At 31.5% G+C, this 18,249-nt stretch overlaps 3 protein-coding genes across 8 annotated transcripts; 1 reads left to right on the top strand and 2 right to left on the bottom strand.

Moving 5' to 3' along the window:
• Positions 1–2,130: 2,130 nt before the first annotated feature.
• On the bottom strand, positions 2,131–4,296 carry LOC137831537 (protein NUCLEAR FUSION DEFECTIVE 4-like). The gene is made up of 2 exons (XM_068639256.1): positions 2,894–4,296; positions 2,131–2,703 (listed from the first exon to the last, which is right to left on the bottom strand). The coding sequence occupies exons 1-2, from the start codon at positions 3,997–3,999 to the stop codon at positions 2,274–2,276; spliced, it is 1,536 nt and encodes a 511-aa protein (XP_068495357.1). The 5' UTR covers positions 4,000–4,296; the 3' UTR covers positions 2,131–2,273.
• Positions 4,297–11,468: 7,172 nt separating this feature from the next.
• LOC137831536 (pentatricopeptide repeat-containing protein At3g62890-like) lies at positions 11,469–13,567 on the bottom strand. Its single transcript, XM_068639255.1, has one exon. It carries the CDS (start codon positions 13,465–13,467, stop codon positions 11,854–11,856), a length of 1,614 nt encoding a protein of 537 aa, XP_068495356.1. The 5' UTR covers positions 13,468–13,567; the 3' UTR covers positions 11,469–11,853.
• Positions 13,568–13,845: 278 nt separating this feature from the next.
• LOC137831535 (uncharacterized) lies at positions 13,846–16,806 on the top strand. 6 transcript variants are annotated; one of them, XM_068639249.1, is made up of 7 exons: positions 13,846–14,009; positions 14,261–14,384; positions 15,100–15,213; positions 15,327–15,605; positions 15,712–15,825; positions 16,457–16,529; positions 16,620–16,806. In XM_068639249.1, exons 2-7 carry the CDS (start codon positions 14,322–14,324, stop codon positions 16,655–16,657), a joined length of 681 nt encoding a protein of 226 aa, XP_068495350.1. In that variant the 5' UTR covers positions 13,846–14,009; positions 14,261–14,321; the 3' UTR covers positions 16,658–16,806. The 6 variants fall into 6 exon arrangements, with proteins under 6 accessions (XP_068495350.1, XP_068495351.1, XP_068495352.1 ...); XM_068639250.1 differs by having other exon boundaries at positions 13,971–14,107; XM_068639251.1 differs by having other exon boundaries at positions 13,976–14,095.
• The last annotated feature ends 1,443 nt before the right edge of the window (positions 16,807–18,249 follow it).

The raw sequence follows: 18,249 nt of genomic DNA, 5'->3' as shown, positions 1-18,249 counted from the left end.
CATTTTCTTTTAAACCCACCACACATGGCAGATTGACGGTGCGTGCCAACCATCTTTGTTTTCTTCTAAGTTACTCATCTCTTCTATTCTATATACATTCTCTACATCATAAATACTAACTTTTTCTATTGTTAAAACATTTTAAGAAATTTATAAGAATTATAGGTATATCCACAATAATGGAAACAGATTTGTTAACTGTGAACAAACTATTTTGTAAATATTATTAATATAAATTTTATTTTAGTAGTACTTTTTAAAATAGTAAAAAAAAGTTTCAAAATTTTCAAAACAATTTCTTCTAGTAATGCGAAGAGAGAGTATTTACTTGCTTTTTAAATCTTTTTTATTGTAGAATTGTTGTCTTATTTACTCTGTTTCAAATATTTGTATAAAAAACATAGAACATAACCAAAGTTATTGTCAATCATTTTTATACATTTGAAAAACAAGTAATATATTATATAATTTTATATAATTAAGAAGTAAAATATAAAATATAAAACTTCCAAATAAGAATACTAGCTAGTACATGCTACTTAAATTTTTTTACAAACTTTGGTACTGATCTTGTTAAACAAAGATTTTGAACAAAATTTTAAATTTGAGTGTATAGATGAAAAAATTAATTAAAAGTGAATATATACAAGTGATTAAATATATATTTTTTTTATTAAAGCCGACTATCTATAAAAGTTAGTAAATAATTTGTATCAATTGTATAATTATTAAAAATATCTTTCTACTGAAATTAAAAATGTGGTCACCAAATCCTATGAAAAACTGTATTAGTTCATTTATGTTATGAACTCAACAGTAGTTGATACATAATGGGAAACAACCACTCTTTTGTTATGGATGACAGTAACCAGTTTTGAACCATAATTAAGGAATGTGCAGACCTATATATGTATCTCCATGTGCCTCCATCATGTATTATGAAGCTGGTGAAAATCACAGGTTTAGGTTTAATTTTTCTACAAGCCATTGAAAGACCTTATAAAATCATATATGGTATGCAGTGAAAGTAGATGATATATATGGTGACAATCTTTTATTAAATGTATAACAAATATATATGAATATTTTGAAGGTTGAAATTCTGAAGTTCTTTCAATGTTAGTTTTTAAAGAAAATTAGGTTTTTATTTGGATTAAGTATAGTTTTTTTTTCTGATAAAAAAACTATAGCTTTTTCTATTCTCCAAAGATCAACTATAGTTTTTCATTTAAAAGTGCAGCAAATTGTTGCATAACTTCGAAGCTTGTGAAAGAATCTAGAAAGTTTATGGGGAGAAAAAATCTCTTTGCATTCAACAATTATCTAAAGAGAACAGAAAGTGTATAAATCAATAGATTAGCAGTTAGTAGTTACCTGTTTAATGATTTCATAGAATATTTGTTAGTTAGAAAGTGAGGTATAGAGTTATCTTGATTTTTATATAAAAGTTGAAATATTTCTAAAGTGTTCATTTTAATTTATTATTATTTTTTTTTAAAAATAATTAATTAGTTTCAAAGAAAGCTAGTGGCAAAGAAATTTAGAATCCAAGACTTGAGTTACAAAGAAAGTTGGAGGCAAAAAAATTTAGAATCTAGGACTTGACTTAGTGGTGCACTAGATTTTGTATAGTTTTGATTGAAATTTATGTGTTTGTCTTGTGTTATAGATTTATTTAAGTTTTTTGAACTAAAGATTTTGAATGAAGTGGATACATAAGGGAAATATAAGTAGTGAGATAAAAATCCTTTAAATATTATGATTTATTTATTTTGTATTGTGGATAAAAAATATGTAGAAATAGTTTCATAAACTAGATTTGTTAACTTTTATTACAATAATGATATTAATAGGATATTTTCAATCAATTAAGTTATACTATAATACATGATAACTAAATATAATTATGAGTCTATTTGTCTTATCAATTCATCTTATCTATTTTTTTCATATAATAACTTTTTTTAGGATTTTTTTATCATATTATTTATCATGTATATTACTTTTTCTTCGTTCCATTGTTTTTCTTCAAAATATAATTTTAAGTTCCAGAGAAATTAAATGACCCTCTTTCGAACTATCACCAATTAACAACTGAAAAAGCTGGGAAAATATAAATTTTGTGATAAAGAAAAGAAGAAAAGGGATTTACATTTATGATCATCGTACTATTATTACTTTGCTAAGGTGTGAGAGGAGATTATACAAACCACAAATCTCCACGTGTATATTGAAAAAGAAGAGTAGTATTGTATGAAGCAAAAATGTGTACCCTATTGTTTTTGTGAGTAAAACTTGCGAGTCCTAGCATGTAGAATCAAAGCCAAAAGAGTTCCAACGAAACACAAGGAACCCCAGATGATAAAAGTGTTTCTGTAGCATTCCATGCCCATGCATTGCCCTTGCTCATCATGTTCATGCCCTTCCTTATGGTAAACTAGTGCAGCTGAATAGCCAAATATGAAGGAGCCAATGGGAATGTTGGCCACCACCACATTATGGTTCACTGAGAAATGCTTTGTTCCAAATAGCTCAGTGGTTGTGGAAACAGCAATGGAAGTGATTGCCCCAGTACACACTCCAATCACTGCAGTGCTAACGTAAAGGGCAAGGTCAGTTTTGTTGAGAAGTAGGAAAAATGCACCTGATGTTGGAACCATCACTGCCAACAGAGAAGCAGGTCTTGAAATTCTACACTTTCCCCTGAAAATAAAAGTATAGAATTTTATGCTTTAAAGTTGTGGGAAAGAAAGAGTAGTGGTTTTAATTTTGCAGTTATGTTCACAGTAGATCAACTAACACATGTGTAGCCATTATATGCATTAAATGAGAAGTATAAATGCAGTTGTTCGGGTTGGTGTTAGATTGAGGAGGGTAGGAAGGGTTCATTTACCAGTAGAAGTAGTACATAAGAGATGGCATGAGACGGCCAAAGAACCCAAACGATGATGACAAAGACACCAAAGATGAAGTATTGGAGCAACCACGAGATTCAGCTATTTGTCCCAAGTTATTAAGATATACTAAACCAACTGTTGCACCAAAAAAGTAGACAAAGAAATATAACCAGAAATTTACTCTTCTTAGCATCAACTTCACTCCAACTTCTTCTATAATACCAACATCTTCTTGAACTTCACCCTCTTTCACCTCATTCTCCACCCTCTCTGCACTATTATTCTCCTCCATAGTAAAATGGTAGACTCTCAATTTTTCTCTATTTTCCTGTATTTCCTTCATCTTCACTGAAAGTGGGACTAGAAGAGGCAACAGAAGGGACACAAGGATACCAGTCATGATACCTAGTGAGGATGCTTTGCTTGTGACAAATTGCAAGCTGCTCAACACAGCATATATTCCAGTGAAAATTGTTATGACAAACATCACAGCAAACCCAACACGCGTGTGCTTAGGACTTGTGGCATCAAATTCTCTGACTAGAGGAGCTGCTATTAGGCCAACTATCACAGGTAAGAGAGAGTTCAGGAAGAGAAATGCTCTAGCCTGCTTTTGAGGAGAAACAGCATCAACAATGTTGGCATAAATTTTTGCACTTAATCCTTGGTAGCTAGTTGTTATTCCGACAGCAGCTTGGCGATCTGATAGGAAGTTCCTTATGGTGACAACATAGCACACTGTGTTGATCCAACAAATACTATTGCCAGCAAGAAAAGTTAGTAAGAACACATGCCAATAGGACAAAGAGGAAATCTGGTTGGTTATGAAGAGATATTGCACACCATAACCAATTAAGCCAAGAGTTGAACCAATCAAGAGGACAAGCCAAAGGGGGAGGTATATAGAAGCAAGGCCAGAAAACCAGCCAAAAAGCTTGCCTGCATCAGAGGCAAAAGCAAGGTTATTGAGTTGGACTTGAGAAATGGAAAGAAGTTGCTTCAGCTGAGAAGAATAAGCAGGGAAATTAGTGTTTGTCCCAATTATGGCTTGGAGCCAAATGGTTCCAACAAGGCTTAGCCATTGGAGAGTAGTAGAAGACATGGTAAAGATTAAAGAAGTTTAATTAGAGAGGAAAAAAAAATTGAACCACTCTCCTAAGCTGATAAGAGGGAATGGCATGTATAAGGGTTTATATGTTGAGAAAAAGTGGAGTAAAAGCTAGACACAGTATGGTGTGAAAGCCAAAGTCAAGAATATAATGGCCCTCAGTGGAGGAATAGTTGTAAAATGGGATTGTATATCATGCAATTCTACCACCCAAAAGCTTTGAAATTATTTTTAACGTAATTAATATAAAAATGAGTGTAGCTAGGATTCGGACTTGAAAATGTTGTGTATGGGAGAGAAACAGATCCTTTATGTTATAATGAAAGCTGACACGAGTAGCTAGGAACTTGAAGTTAAATCTGAACACAACATAGACTGATTTGGCCGTAAGGACATAAACGGAACTTAATTATATGAAGTTGCGAAGCACTCACGATGACTTAAACTTGTGGCTGTGGATGAAATGCGCATCACATAGAACAGCCCCACCAATTTTTATCTCAGCTATGTCCCTTCCACATTACATGGAATTCGAACTTGGACTCTTTTGCCATTTAAACATTAATATATTGATGCTACTTTCTATGAACACAAGCAAACAATTCCTAGATTTATGAAAATACTGTGTAAACTATTCATTTCACTTTTTCGTACAGTTTACTAACCAGCAAATTTAAGAGGCAGGTACTATGGTTCTTACGTGGTTATGACGTGAGAGATGATATAATTAAAATTAACCTAATTAATAAGTTGACTTTTAAGTTTTTTTTTTATATATGCAAACTAAAAAAAAAAAATCATTAAAAAAATAATTTTAAAGACAAAAATAATTAATTGTTATAGTAACTAAATTAAATAACATTTTAAAGACTAAAAAAAATTATTGGTTTCTAAATTAGTTTCTATTATTCATAAACGGTTTCTAAATTTGTATCTAATTAGTTACAAAAAATTTTGCTACCAAATTTAGAATATAAATAATTGGTAGTTAAAACCTTAGTAGGTAATTAAATACTAATTTAGAAACTATTTATCACCAATCTATAGACCAATAATTTTTCTAGTCTCTAAAATGATTTCTAATTTATTCATAATAACAACTAATTATTAAAGTGGTTTCTATTTAATTATTTTCTTGTAGTGTCACTTATATATTATGTATCAGTTTTACTTTTAGTTGATGTGTGATATTTAATGCAACCCCCTCATCGAGGTTGTCAACCCATATAGGTGAGATTAGATACGTATGAGTGGTTCAATAGCAGATGACCCGATAAACCCAACAACTTTAATTATGATAGACTCTAAATTACTGATATCATCATAAGAAGTAAACTTTAAGTCTAATTTAATATTACAAAAACCGATTATTAAAATAAGATTTGTACCCTCTAACTCAAATCGATATGAAATCTCAAAGAGTCTTTACCTGTGATTGGCCTTAGCATCCCATATGGAAATCCAAATAGACAAAAAGTAAAGGAAGTAACTACTGAAAAATTATTCAATAAAAACTAACTTTATAATCAAAATAACTAGATATTATATTAACTAAATTAAATATTATTTTATAAACTAAAAATTATTAATATCTAAAATAATTTTTATTATTGATAAAAAAATTAAATTAGTATTTAATTAGTTTTAAAGGTTTGTATGATATTATAAGTTGGTATACAAATTTATAAGATTGGTCAATATAGTAAAAATTACACCTGTTTATAAATATTATAATTTATGTAAAATTTTCAATGGTTAAAGTGGCTTGGATAATTTTGTTTTAATTATGTAAGAATAAATTCAACTAATTGGACCACAAAGATTGCTGTTCCATCTAAAGAAGGACCTACTTTGAAATTTATAATAATCTCATCATAAACTCAAATACCATATCATATTGATTGAATCAAGGACTTTATCCTATATCCAGAAATGCAAGTAAAACAATTAATTTTAAGTATCAAACCCAATTGCACTCTTCAAGCAACAAATTTCTCCTCAATTTGATTTGACATAAAAAAAAACGACAAATAAACTTTGATCTTTAATTTTCCCTCCATAAGTGTATATTTGTTACGTGCAGTTTTCGATAAGCATCCACATAAGGATCATAAAGCATTTCCAAGTTTGATTGATTTACCATTAATAGTTAAGTTTAAAAGTTGTGTTTATGTATAAAGATTTCACCATCACCAAATTATTAATATTTAATTATTTTTTATTATTAATAAAAAAATTTAATAGTTTCTATTCAAAATTACAAGATGAATTATCTAATTTTTGAAAAGAAGATGAAAATCGTGTTTGGTGAATAAAATTATCATCAACACAATGAACTTTTCTCTTAAATCAAACAAAAAAATTACGATAATAATTTTTATTCAAGTGAGATATCACAATATAATTGAATTTGTACTTCAACTCTATAAAATCTATCTAAACTCCATCCAACATTATTTTTCGGATACAACTACTATTGAATTTGTTCTACAAATTCTATCTATAATCTATTATACATTATTTTTCTGACAAATATCACAATTTAATTTAGTAAGATAATAATAATAATAATAATAATAATAATAATAATAATAATAATAATAATAATAATAATAATAATAATAATAATAATAGCTTAACTTTAAAGTTAAAGCCAAAAGAATATAGACCTTTGTGCTGATTAAATTTTTGGTGAATTGTATATGTGGGATGAGTAATTATAAAGATTAGATATCCGGAATTGTTCATTTTTATTTATTTATTTATTATTGATAAAAAAATAATAATAATTTGATGATTATTATTTTTTTATAAATTTATAATGTGTTTGTATGTTATTTTATAATATAATTTTGAATTTAAGTCATATGAACAAAACTAATTTGTAAATTTTTTAATATTTCTTTTTACATTTGATCTTTTGTCAACATAAAATTGGTAGCTTTTCTAATATATCATAAAAGACATGCTCTAAGATAATGATGGGATATAATTGTGAAATCCAAAATGACATTAATAAATTAAACATTAAATACTAAAAAAAGGAAATTACTCATGAAAAAAAATGTGTGAGAAACATTTAAAATTATTGGATAAGATAGATGACGATGAATATGTTATTTTTGAGAATGTTGTTGTTTCTCTACCCTTCATGTATCTTCATAGTTTTTTCCTGCATCTTCGTAAATCTTTTAATTTAAAAATTATCCTTAAGTAAAAAGTATTAAGCTTTTTTTTTTTTACTTTTGAATTATGTCTAATTCGTAAATCTTTTGAAATATATTCTGAATTTCAATCCCTCACCGTACACTCTCGTGCTTCAAGATGCAGGGTACTATAATTAGTTAATATTTTTAAATCAATAATTTTATATAACAATTAAAAAAACCTATCTCTTGATTAACCCATTCAATTCATTCAACTAAACCTATTTTGATAATTCTATTTATAATAGGTTTGATAAGTCCCTAGATAAAACGTGTGTGTGAAGCATAATGATGGAGAAAAAAATAATGAATCTTAATATAACCTTGAATAATCAAAATTAGGAACGATTAGATTTTTAAAATTTTCACTTTTATTTTTATTTTTTGAAGTTTTATAATAAATAATGAAATAAAGCTTTTGTTTTCACTTTGTAATGATTTTTTTAAGAAAAAAAAAGAATATATATATATATTTATTTTTTTTCAAACTAAATCAATGTCTCCATTGTTATATGGTGTGAACATTTAGGGTGCAAAATCTTGGACTATTGTTTAGTGCTATATATAAACAAAAGACTTGAAGGAAAAGCTTTCCACTTCAGTCTAATAATGTGCGTTACTAATAATGGTTTCTTTTGTTATGAAGCTAACATTTTCAACCACATAAAACCACTAAATCATGAAACATCACAATGGCTATATGCCTCACGTCACCATAAAAAAGAGCAAAAAAACAAAACCCCATCCTTCAATGGCCAATAAATATCACATAATGTAATTTTCCTCCATTCTATTTAACTCATTTATTAAGAGTAATAAAATTAATTACTATTTTTTATGGGTTGGGAAGGTAATGTGTTCGTGGTATTGGATATTTCTTGAATGTCACTTCCTGATAGTCTTTGATCTGAAATGGGAGATTACCTTTAAAAAGTCATCCGATGCTCAAGTCAGTATTCAATATTATATGATTGAGGGTAATACATGTTACTAAACAATATTTTTACCTTATCTTTGTGTATTTATATAGGATTAAAATGAGACTTATTTGCTAGTAAACTCGGTCTGACATGAATTACCCGATCAATCTCAGTATTAAGGAATGATTTCATACAAACAGATTATGTACCTGAGTGGAGAGATGGGGCCAGGCACGGACGTAGTATAGTTGCTGACGTGTCGGTCTTCTTCTCCTTCAGTCGGTCACTCCTTCTTGGTGTCTCCTTCGGTCGGGCGGGGGAGGGTACCTGCGAAGGCACTCCGACGCTCAAGTAAGTATGAGATTCTAAGTGTAGTTTAGTAAGTGAATGAGAACGTACCTTTCTCTGACTTGAGCACCGTATTTATAGGATTGCCTAATGGGCTTTCTATCCCTTGGGCTCAGGGTGGTTATGGATAGGTCTTACCAATCGTGCTCCGGAATACCCGGGGAATATATCTTCTTCACACACGTATTCCTTATTCTTCGGAGTTGTATTTTAACTACCTTAGTTTTGTCACGCGCCCTCACATTTATTATAAGTTCGGTCGGTCGGTCGGCCACGTGTGTTCGTCCGGTGCCTGCCGGTACAGATTACATTAATGAGAACTTAAGTGATGGTTTAACTTGGTATTATGAGACGTATTCAGCTGTTAAAGTTTTGATCATAGATGTCGAGGTATATATATATATATATATATATATATATATATATATATATATATATATTATTTTTTTTAAATAGTTGTATTAAATCTTATTTATTATATCCTCTCCCATCATTAATATACTTAATGTTTTATTTCTTTTATCAACTATGCACGTCAATTATCAGAGTCAGATTTCTAAAATATTTTTATTCAAGACAAAATTATACTTCCGAAAAAACATTAAACTGTTATTACTATTTTTTTCCATTTCAATTAATTGTTTAAGCTTTTCATACACAAATCAAAACAATTCAATATCATAAAGTAGTTTTGAATTTTTTATTATACTTTTTTTCATTTATACTCTACAATAAATACACACTACATGAGAATGTATGATTAATTAAAAATTAGGTTAAAAGTAAAGTTATTGTTGTCAAAAGAATACAAATAAATAATAACAATATTTAGTTGTGTTGAACTAAAAAAAAATGGATACTTACAAGTTATAGAGGGAGTAATGTCTTTTAGTGCCTGTTTGGATCCACTGTTCCTGCGGACAGAAATAAAGGTGCACCCCCTGTTTGGATCTGGGGATGAAGGAGGATGAGGGAGCGGAGGAGTGGGTGGGTGGAAGGTTCAGACTTCTTCTCTCAAGTGCAAAGAAATAAGTGAGAGAAGAGAGAAAGTCACCTAAGGATGTCTGCAATTACGCATGTGCCTCCATATTTTTATAAAATTTGCTATGAATTAATCACATCTAATTTTGTATCTATTTTTTTAACTATCCCATTCACATATAATAAAACATAAAAAAAATAACTAAAATTGTAAAAAAGTTTATATATTAATAAAAAAATTAACTATATTAATAATATAAATATTAAAATAACAATAATTTTTAAAATAAATTTTTAAAATAATGATATAAATATTAATTAAAATCATTTCAATTATTTTAATTTTATTTCAAATAAACTGTACACACCCAAAAAAAATTAATCATTTATAATAAAAATAAAAATATTAAATATATTTCTAATAAAATAAAAATGCCTATATATTAATAAAAATAGTATAAAAATTAAGTTAAATTAAATTTTACAAAATATTTCAGATTTTATTATTTAAATTTTTTTAAGATAAGAGTAAATTTGTAAATATATATAATTTAAAGAATCATAAATAATATTAAAATTATCTAAATATATTAATTTACATAAGGGTAAATTTGTAATCTTACAATTTACACAATTCAAAATAATTCAAAATATTCTTACAACCATCACATCATTAACATATTTCAATAAACTTTCCTCACATATCCATTCTAGCATATCCCAATCAAACAACCTCAACTTTCTTCATATTTTCTTCACATTTTCACTCCCTCGTACCCTCAACTTTCCACTCCCCCACACCTTCTAATCCAAACAAAGTCTTACTTACGGTTTATTGAATTATCTTACTACAAAAGTCACTCATGATGGGTACTTTCCTAAAAAATAATTAACAAAAGAGACATTCTACATTAATTTTTACAAAATGTTAAACTTCATTTTATTTTTATTTTTAAATACCAGGGAGTAATTCTTTTTATAAGGATTGTTCTTTCATTAGTGAAATCCACTAAGATCGGTATAACGAAGAATGCTAAATAATTTTTATGAAATGTTAAGTAAAAGCTTCATTATCATTGTTATATTTTTTATTTGTCCATAAAGATTAATGCATGTAAGAAGTTTACAACAAATAGTTCATTGTACTTAACCAAACGAGTTATATAAATAAGAAATTCTTTCACTACACGTCCCCTGAAAAAAAATAACACAGTCACTGCATTAATTCAATTACCATCATATACATCACCGCAATCAAGAAATCACTATTTGTGACAAATTGAAAAGAAAAAAAGAAAAATAAGCAGAAGAGCATGAAAAAGAAAGGTGGTGATATCTTTATCATCCCCTTCTGCCAATAATATTCCTAGTCACATAAATCAAAATAATTGATATTTCATCTTGTAAAACTAAATTGTTTCATATTTCTTTATGGATACACAACCCTTATCTATCATGAGTCATTACTGCTGTCAATTGATGCTATCAGCTATCAACTGAGTCATCTATTGGTACTCCTTATTCCTATAAATTTTATTTAGGCCAGGGAAAAAAAGTAAGGGGTCGAGAGTGGCAGAAGGAACAAAACTGATGTCATGCTCTCACCCTGTGTTAGGTCACACGTTTTGCCACCAACAAATAGCATGCTGATATGGAAAACGTAAAAGCTAGAATTATAACACAGGAAACAGTTTGATAATAAAAGAATCAAGACTAGGATATATGGATCTACAACTATTAGCTTCTGATAATCACATCTGAAATTGATGTAGAAAATCATATCTAAAACTTGTGGTCTTGGTGCTAATGTGGACAATAGAGAGTGAGGAGATATCCGATTGATGTGCAGTTGAATGCAGGAATCCAGAAAGAATATGGGCTTTCATTTTCCATTTTCTTCCCTTATTTTTATTTATTCATTTTGTTGTTGTTTTATCTCTCTTAAACTCGTGAAATGAGGAAATTCATTAAATTTTGTAGGGAAACCCAAACTTTGAAAATAAGTATGTTATCATGAAAAAAGCCTACCAATAATTAAGAGTGTGCTTGCATATCAGTTCCATCCAACTAAACCCACATTCAATACAAACCAATCAACCGCAATCAAACGGATTTGTAGACACACCCTCCCAAGGGAATATATATCCTTTTCTTAAATGGTGAAATATGTGGCCATCTCTAAACTATTTGTATCTCTCTGTCTGTCAAACACTTTGGAGTTTGGACACAATCTTGATCACTCGTGACAGTCCTCTTAAACTCTAAATTATCCACAGTTCTGATGTAATCACCAAATGCCGTTACCAAAAGCCTAAAGTAATTCATAAATTTTCACTGTGATCTTTAATTGCATGTTCCTTATTTTTATTCTCCTCCTGTATTATGCAGCACAATCAAAACGTTTCAGTGAGTAAACCAGCTTCAGTTGTCCTCAGTCCGATTGTTTCAAGCATTTTGTAAATATCTGAAGAACATTCATGCTCTCTGTCCCCAGCAACAAAGCGATGAACTCTACCCTGCAGTTCAATCAAACTCCAACCAGCAACTTTGTCAACAATTCTCTCACTCATTAACTCCCTTATTCTAACTACATCTTCCCACTTCTTCACTTTCGCATATATTCCAGCTAACTGCACATAATGCCCATCATGGGTTGGATCTAACTCTATCAACTTCTTCCCAATCTTCTCCCCCATCTCCACAAATCCATGAAGCTTACATGCATCAAGCAGCATTGCCCACATCACAGGATCTGGCGCAATTGTCATTCCCTCAATCAACTTAACTGCCTCATCAACTAAACCGGCACGAGCAAGGAGATCAACCATGCAGCCATAGTGCTCCATCTCAGGTGGAATGCCATAACAATCAACCATCAACTTAAAATAATGCTTCCCTGCACCAACCAAACCAGCCCTACTACAAGCATTAAGCACACCCACAAATGTCACATTCACAGGACGAAAACCTTCATCGATGAACCTGTCAAATAGTGCGAGCGCCTCCTTGGCGCAATCATGTGAAGCAAGAGCGCAGATCATAACATTCCACGTCCACACATCCTTCTTCGCCATTCCATCAAACAAGATTCTCGCCTTTTCAATGCAACCACACTTTGCATACATGTCAACCAAAGCAGTCCCTATATGAACAGTCATTGGAAATCTGAGGGCCTCAATGGTGGAATGAATGAATCTCCCACAACAAAGCAAACCCAACTGAGCAGAAACCGAAAGCAAGGTAACCAATATGGCTTCATTGGGCCTCACCCTCTTCTTCCTCATGTCTCTAAAACACTCCAACCCATCTTCAAAAAGCCCATTTTGAACATACCCCATTATCATAGTACTCCAAGAAACAACATCCCTTTCAGGCATTTCATCAAACATCTTCTCCGCAATCCGAACATCCCCATTTCTCACTGCACCAGCCAGCATAGAGTTCCACGTGACCACGTCGCTGCAAAGGGCATCTTCCTCAAACACCCTTTGGGAAGAATCAGCATCACAACACTCGAAGTAGAGGTGAATCAGAGCGTTCCGGACAAACACGTGGCAAGCATAACCGAGCTTGATCACGTGTGCATGAACTTGAAGACCCAATTTGTTGTTCACGTTGATTTTTGCGTTCTTGGAGCAGGCGTGGAGCAGGAAGGTGAAGGTGTGCTGGTTGGGGTTGAGAAAACGGCGTCGCATTGCGGAGTAGAGAGAAAGAGAGAGAGAGGGCGAAGAGTTGGCTTTGGCATGACAGCGGATGAGGGAGTTGAAGGCGAAGACGGTGGGGAACGGGATCGAGCTGAAGAGAGAGAGTGAGTATCGGAGAGGGAAGGGAACGGTGGAGGAGAGAGAAAGTAGAGAGAGGAGGTGAACGGTGAAACGGGCATGGCCCCAAACGACGACGTTTGCATGGGTTTGCTTTATTTGTTTCAGAGAAGGTCGTGGCGCACGATAATGGAATATTGAAGCTTGAGAATTTGAAAGAATGGGTTTGGTCTTATTGCTCAACATAAACAAATTTGTTGTTCTTCTACTGTCACACTGTAATGCTTCTTTTTCTGTAACATGCTTGTTTTTGAAACTCACCAGAACACCACCTGTCAACGTGTCATCAATCACTGCCATTCAAATATTCCCTTCCATCTTATAATTACTATTATTATAAAATTCATAAAATGGTATTAAAAGAATTTATTATAAACTTATTTTAAAAATTTATTAGTCATATCATATTTTCTGGCATCAAATTTCTTTAATTTTTATTCTAAATATTCTAAATGTGATTGAAATCCAAATAAAAATGAGATATTATTCAAAGCCTTCTACTATAAAAACACATTTTTTTTAAGAATTTTAATTCCTCTGAAATTTTTGGTAGAATTTTAAATCTCCGAAAATCTGAAGCATCTTTGAACTTTCTTTCAACGAACCGTCCAACCCGCTCAGCCTGCGGACCGGACCGGTTTTATTTGAAGTGGGTTTTATACATTAAAAAAAATGGCGCAAACGTGTCGTTTTGTTTGTTCAATTCTGTTACCCTAACTGAGGCACTCGTAAGTCTTGTTCCTGAACTTGTGGTGGCTGCAGTTAACTTCTTCTTTCAATTGATGGCAATCACTGCATTACATCCATTGCAATTGTTGTTTGCTATGTACCATTAACTTCTCCATTAGTTCTATTTTAAATTACTGAATTTACTCAACTCCAATTCTTACTTGAATTAATATCTTCACACCTGCATGTGTTTTTGTCTTCTTTAGTTTTCCACTGTCTAATCTTTTTTTTTTCCTTTTTCATTTTTAAGCATATAATTGTTGCTGAAGAGAGTTAAACACCAAGAATTTCACTGCCTGAAAGTTGAATATATGGAGACTGAAGCTGACTCAAGAGATAGTTCTCTCATTCTGCTCAAACAAGGAGCTGAAGCTGTAAGTTTAGTCACACCCTGGATTTGTAGTGTTAATTAACACCTACCCTTGATGTAAAGTTTCTATCTTTTTCTTGTTTTTACTGGTGCTCTCACCTTGTATGTGCAATCACTCCATTGTATTTTTTGGTAGATAGCAATTGATTTCTAGTTTTCTGCCTTTGAGGGTGTAAAGTTTCAATTTTGGAGAAATTGGTAACAATTGGTAGCAAGAAGGACATTGATGAATAATATCCCTGATAATGAAGTTTTTGACAGAGGAAAGTAGCCTCACCGAAAACATCCTAAAGGTACTCCCTTTATTTCCCCATTGAACCAAACATAGCTAGTAGGTTATACAACTCTCCAATTTAGGCCAAACACTACAACACATTTATTTATTCACCAAGAAGGTCATCCAAGAGAAGGGCTAAGAGAAAAACCATTTATAAGCCTTCTCCTACAGTTATATCCCCACCGGTCAGAAAAAGTTCAACTTTTCTCTTTCCAGCTGTTTGGTTCAGTGGAAAAATAATGAGAGTACCTTTTGGGATGTTGTTGGTGAGGCTGCTATAGAATAATGTTCTTCCTCTAAAAGTTTCAAGCTTAGAGGAAATTCCTAGTAGGATAAGGTTTTTGTTTGTTGTTGGTGTAGTTCTTCTGCCCACCGTTTTGGATGATTCTTTTTTATGAATTGCACTGAATAAATTGTGACCTTTTCATGTTACTTTCTGTAGAGGGTTTTTGAGTCTTCTTTTGTGGGAAGGAAATCCGTTGTCAAGGAACGCTTCTCAAAGAAGTACAGGCATCCAGCTTTGGATTCAAAATTGACCCTCAAGCGCTTAAATGCGGTTAGATTTAGAAAATTTGTGTTAGTTGTTTTGCACTGAAGCTCTATATATTAAGCCCTGTTTATTGTTGCATTTCTTGAATGCTTTGTTTCACCAATTGTTTTCTTGAGCAGGAGGCTAGGTGCATGACCAAAGCAAGGCGACTTGGGGTTTGTACTCCTGTGCTGTTTGCTGTGGATCATGTGTTGCACACTTTAACATTTGAATATGTTACTGGCCCTTCAGTCAAAGATGTGTTTCTTGAATTCGGGTCACATGGAACTGATAAAGAATGGCTGGACAATATTGCATCCCAAATTGGTGACGCAATTGGGAAGTTACATGATGGTGGTCTTATTCATGGTGATTTAACAACATCAAACATGTTATTGAAGAGTGATACCAAGCAGTTGGTAAGTTCATTCATGTCTCAGGTCCTCTAATATCCAATTATCTAATCTATGCAACATGAAAAATATGGTCAATGGTTGTTACAGAAGTCAAGTGTATTTTGCATAGGTTCTTATTGATTTTGGTTTGAGCTTCACTTCAACTCTTCCAGAAGATAAAGCTGTTGATTTGTATGTTCTGGAAAGATCTCTTATCTCAATGCATTCATCGTGTGGGAATGTGGTAAGCCAACTTTTCGTTTTCTCTTAACTGTCATGCCTAGAAAATTAAGGAGATGAAAACAGTTTTATCTGTCTGATATAAGAATTTGAATTAGAGGGGCACGCCACTGAGTCAATGCTAAAAGATAGCATATAACATAATTTGGGGTACGTTTTACCCAAAAAACTCTGTTCAACCTAACTTTAGTACACCAAGTTTAAGCCTTACAATTTACATAATTTTCATAAACATGCTCTAGGGTTAATATTTTAATTAAAGCTGTCAATGGAGAGGCCTGCCATGCTTGTGATAAGTTTTTTTCCCAAAAAATTACCAATGGAATAAAGGCTTTTCCCAATTTCTTGTTTTCAACTGATCATAATCAGGACTTTATAGTTTGGGCAATGTTGTGCTAAAGAAACAAAGTATTGAATAGGATGAACTCTTTATCTCACAAATGACCAACAATAGCACTTCCTTTTGTGGCAAAGAGGCTGGGATTTACTTCACCACCCTATAGATCCATGTCATCTAACTTCACATTCTAGAGACTTTTCTATAATATGTTTTCTGCTTAGTCTAACAGATGTTATGATTATAAACAAGCAATCAATTGAATAACAATTTTGAACATTGGATTTTGTCTGGACAGATGGATCAAATTCTTGCTGCATACAGGAAGTCATCAAAACAGTGGTCATCCACATTAAACAAGCTAGCACAAGGTTATACCCTCCCTCTTCTACTTTGTTCAACTTTTAACACTTTTTCTTCAATACATGCTACTTACTTCCATACATTTTCACTACTTGCAGTGCGACAAAGAGGGCGGAAGAGGACGATGGTTGGATGAATCTTTCTCAAATTTCATTTCTTTATGGAGATATAAAACATGACAACTAAGGATGTTATTAATGTAGTTTATCTCACATTCTCTCTCTATTTGTATTTTTGTAGTGTGCTTATCTTCTGCAGTTTATAAAAATTGTGATGACTTTTAAATCTTGGATAAACTGTTAATTTTTTTTAATAATGTATCAAAATTAAAGTGAATTCTAATTGTTATCAATAATGTATCAAAATTAAACTTTAAATAATATGTATATAATAATTGTTTGAAAATAAGTTTTTTCAATACCAACTTCGTGGGTCTTTGAAAAAATTAACCTTTTTAACAAAATATCGTCTTTGACTCCATCACATTTTAACTGCATGAGTATGGTTTATTTTAGGTCTTACTTTTTATCTTTACCTTTATAATATTAAAAAACATTTAATACTTTTTTTTATCCTCTTCTAATCCTATTGTATTATTTACCATATTTTTCTATTCAAGAAACCAACCTAAAATCTTAAACATTCACATTCTAGCATCATACTGGTCAGTTATCACACATATTGATTCAAATCCACACTGAAATCTCTGGATATTTACTAAAATTGGATACACTAATCTTCCATGCATTCAGTAAGAAATTCATTGAGTTGTGCTAAATATATTCAAATCAACTTCTTATTTTGATAGTAATTTTTACATTTTTTTTTATTCATATTAGGAGAATTTGGTGAATCCTCTATTGGGACAACTCTTCCAATTTACATGTGGACATACATGGCTGTATTCTAGGAAGCACATGGTTTGTGTCTTGCTTGCATTAGAAAAGTCTTCTGTTATTATGACTTCATATAGTGCATAGATGTTCTTCTACACTACACAATGCTATCTCAAGAAAATCCTTTGAAATTATGATCAATTGAAGTGTGAAGGTACAAATTTCCATGTGATTTCTGGGTGTGAAACCTGCACCAATAACTTAACATAGTGCGATCCAGGAAATTATCTGCTCATATTCACCTGCCCTTGATCTCCACTCACAACTGTGTGCCTTTGGAGTTATCCAGAAGGGAAAATATATCTTATCGAGGCACTGATGCAGTGCTCAAGCGTCCCCAGCACATTGACTCCTTATTTCTGAAACTTTTCCAAGTGTCTCATCAACAAAAAAAGGATCATGATGATAATGATGAGACCACATCCTTTCATGGGTGTCAACATAGGATTAATCTGAGTAACCATTTCACTTGCATAGAATGATACTTTAAATTATCTGATGCATGAATTGACTGGTGCAGAGTTGTTCCAATTTAATCAATAGCTTAGGCTTCATGTTTGAATCCTGATTATACAGTTGTATAAAATCTTTATGAAGGGTTCTTTTTATCAATCTAAACAAGATTCTCTCTAATTGAAGATATGGTCTTTATCAAAATTATACTTTGCATAGCCAACCATACAAATCTTATTTTATTTTAGAGTAAATATATAATTTGGTTAGGAATCAAATTGAAAATTTACACTTTTATTTTTGGAATCAAATTGGATATTTACTTTTTTATTTTACTGTGAAGTTTCAAGTAATCTTCATTAGTTTTTTTAGCCAACAA

Source organism: Phaseolus vulgaris, chromosome 6 (genome assembly GCF_000499845.2).
Source record: "Phaseolus vulgaris cultivar G19833 chromosome 6, P. vulgaris v2.0, whole genome shotgun sequence".
Taxonomy (NCBI): Eukaryota; Viridiplantae; Streptophyta; class Magnoliopsida; order Fabales; family Fabaceae; genus Phaseolus; species Phaseolus vulgaris.
This window is presented reverse-complemented; position numbering and strand designations above follow the sequence as displayed.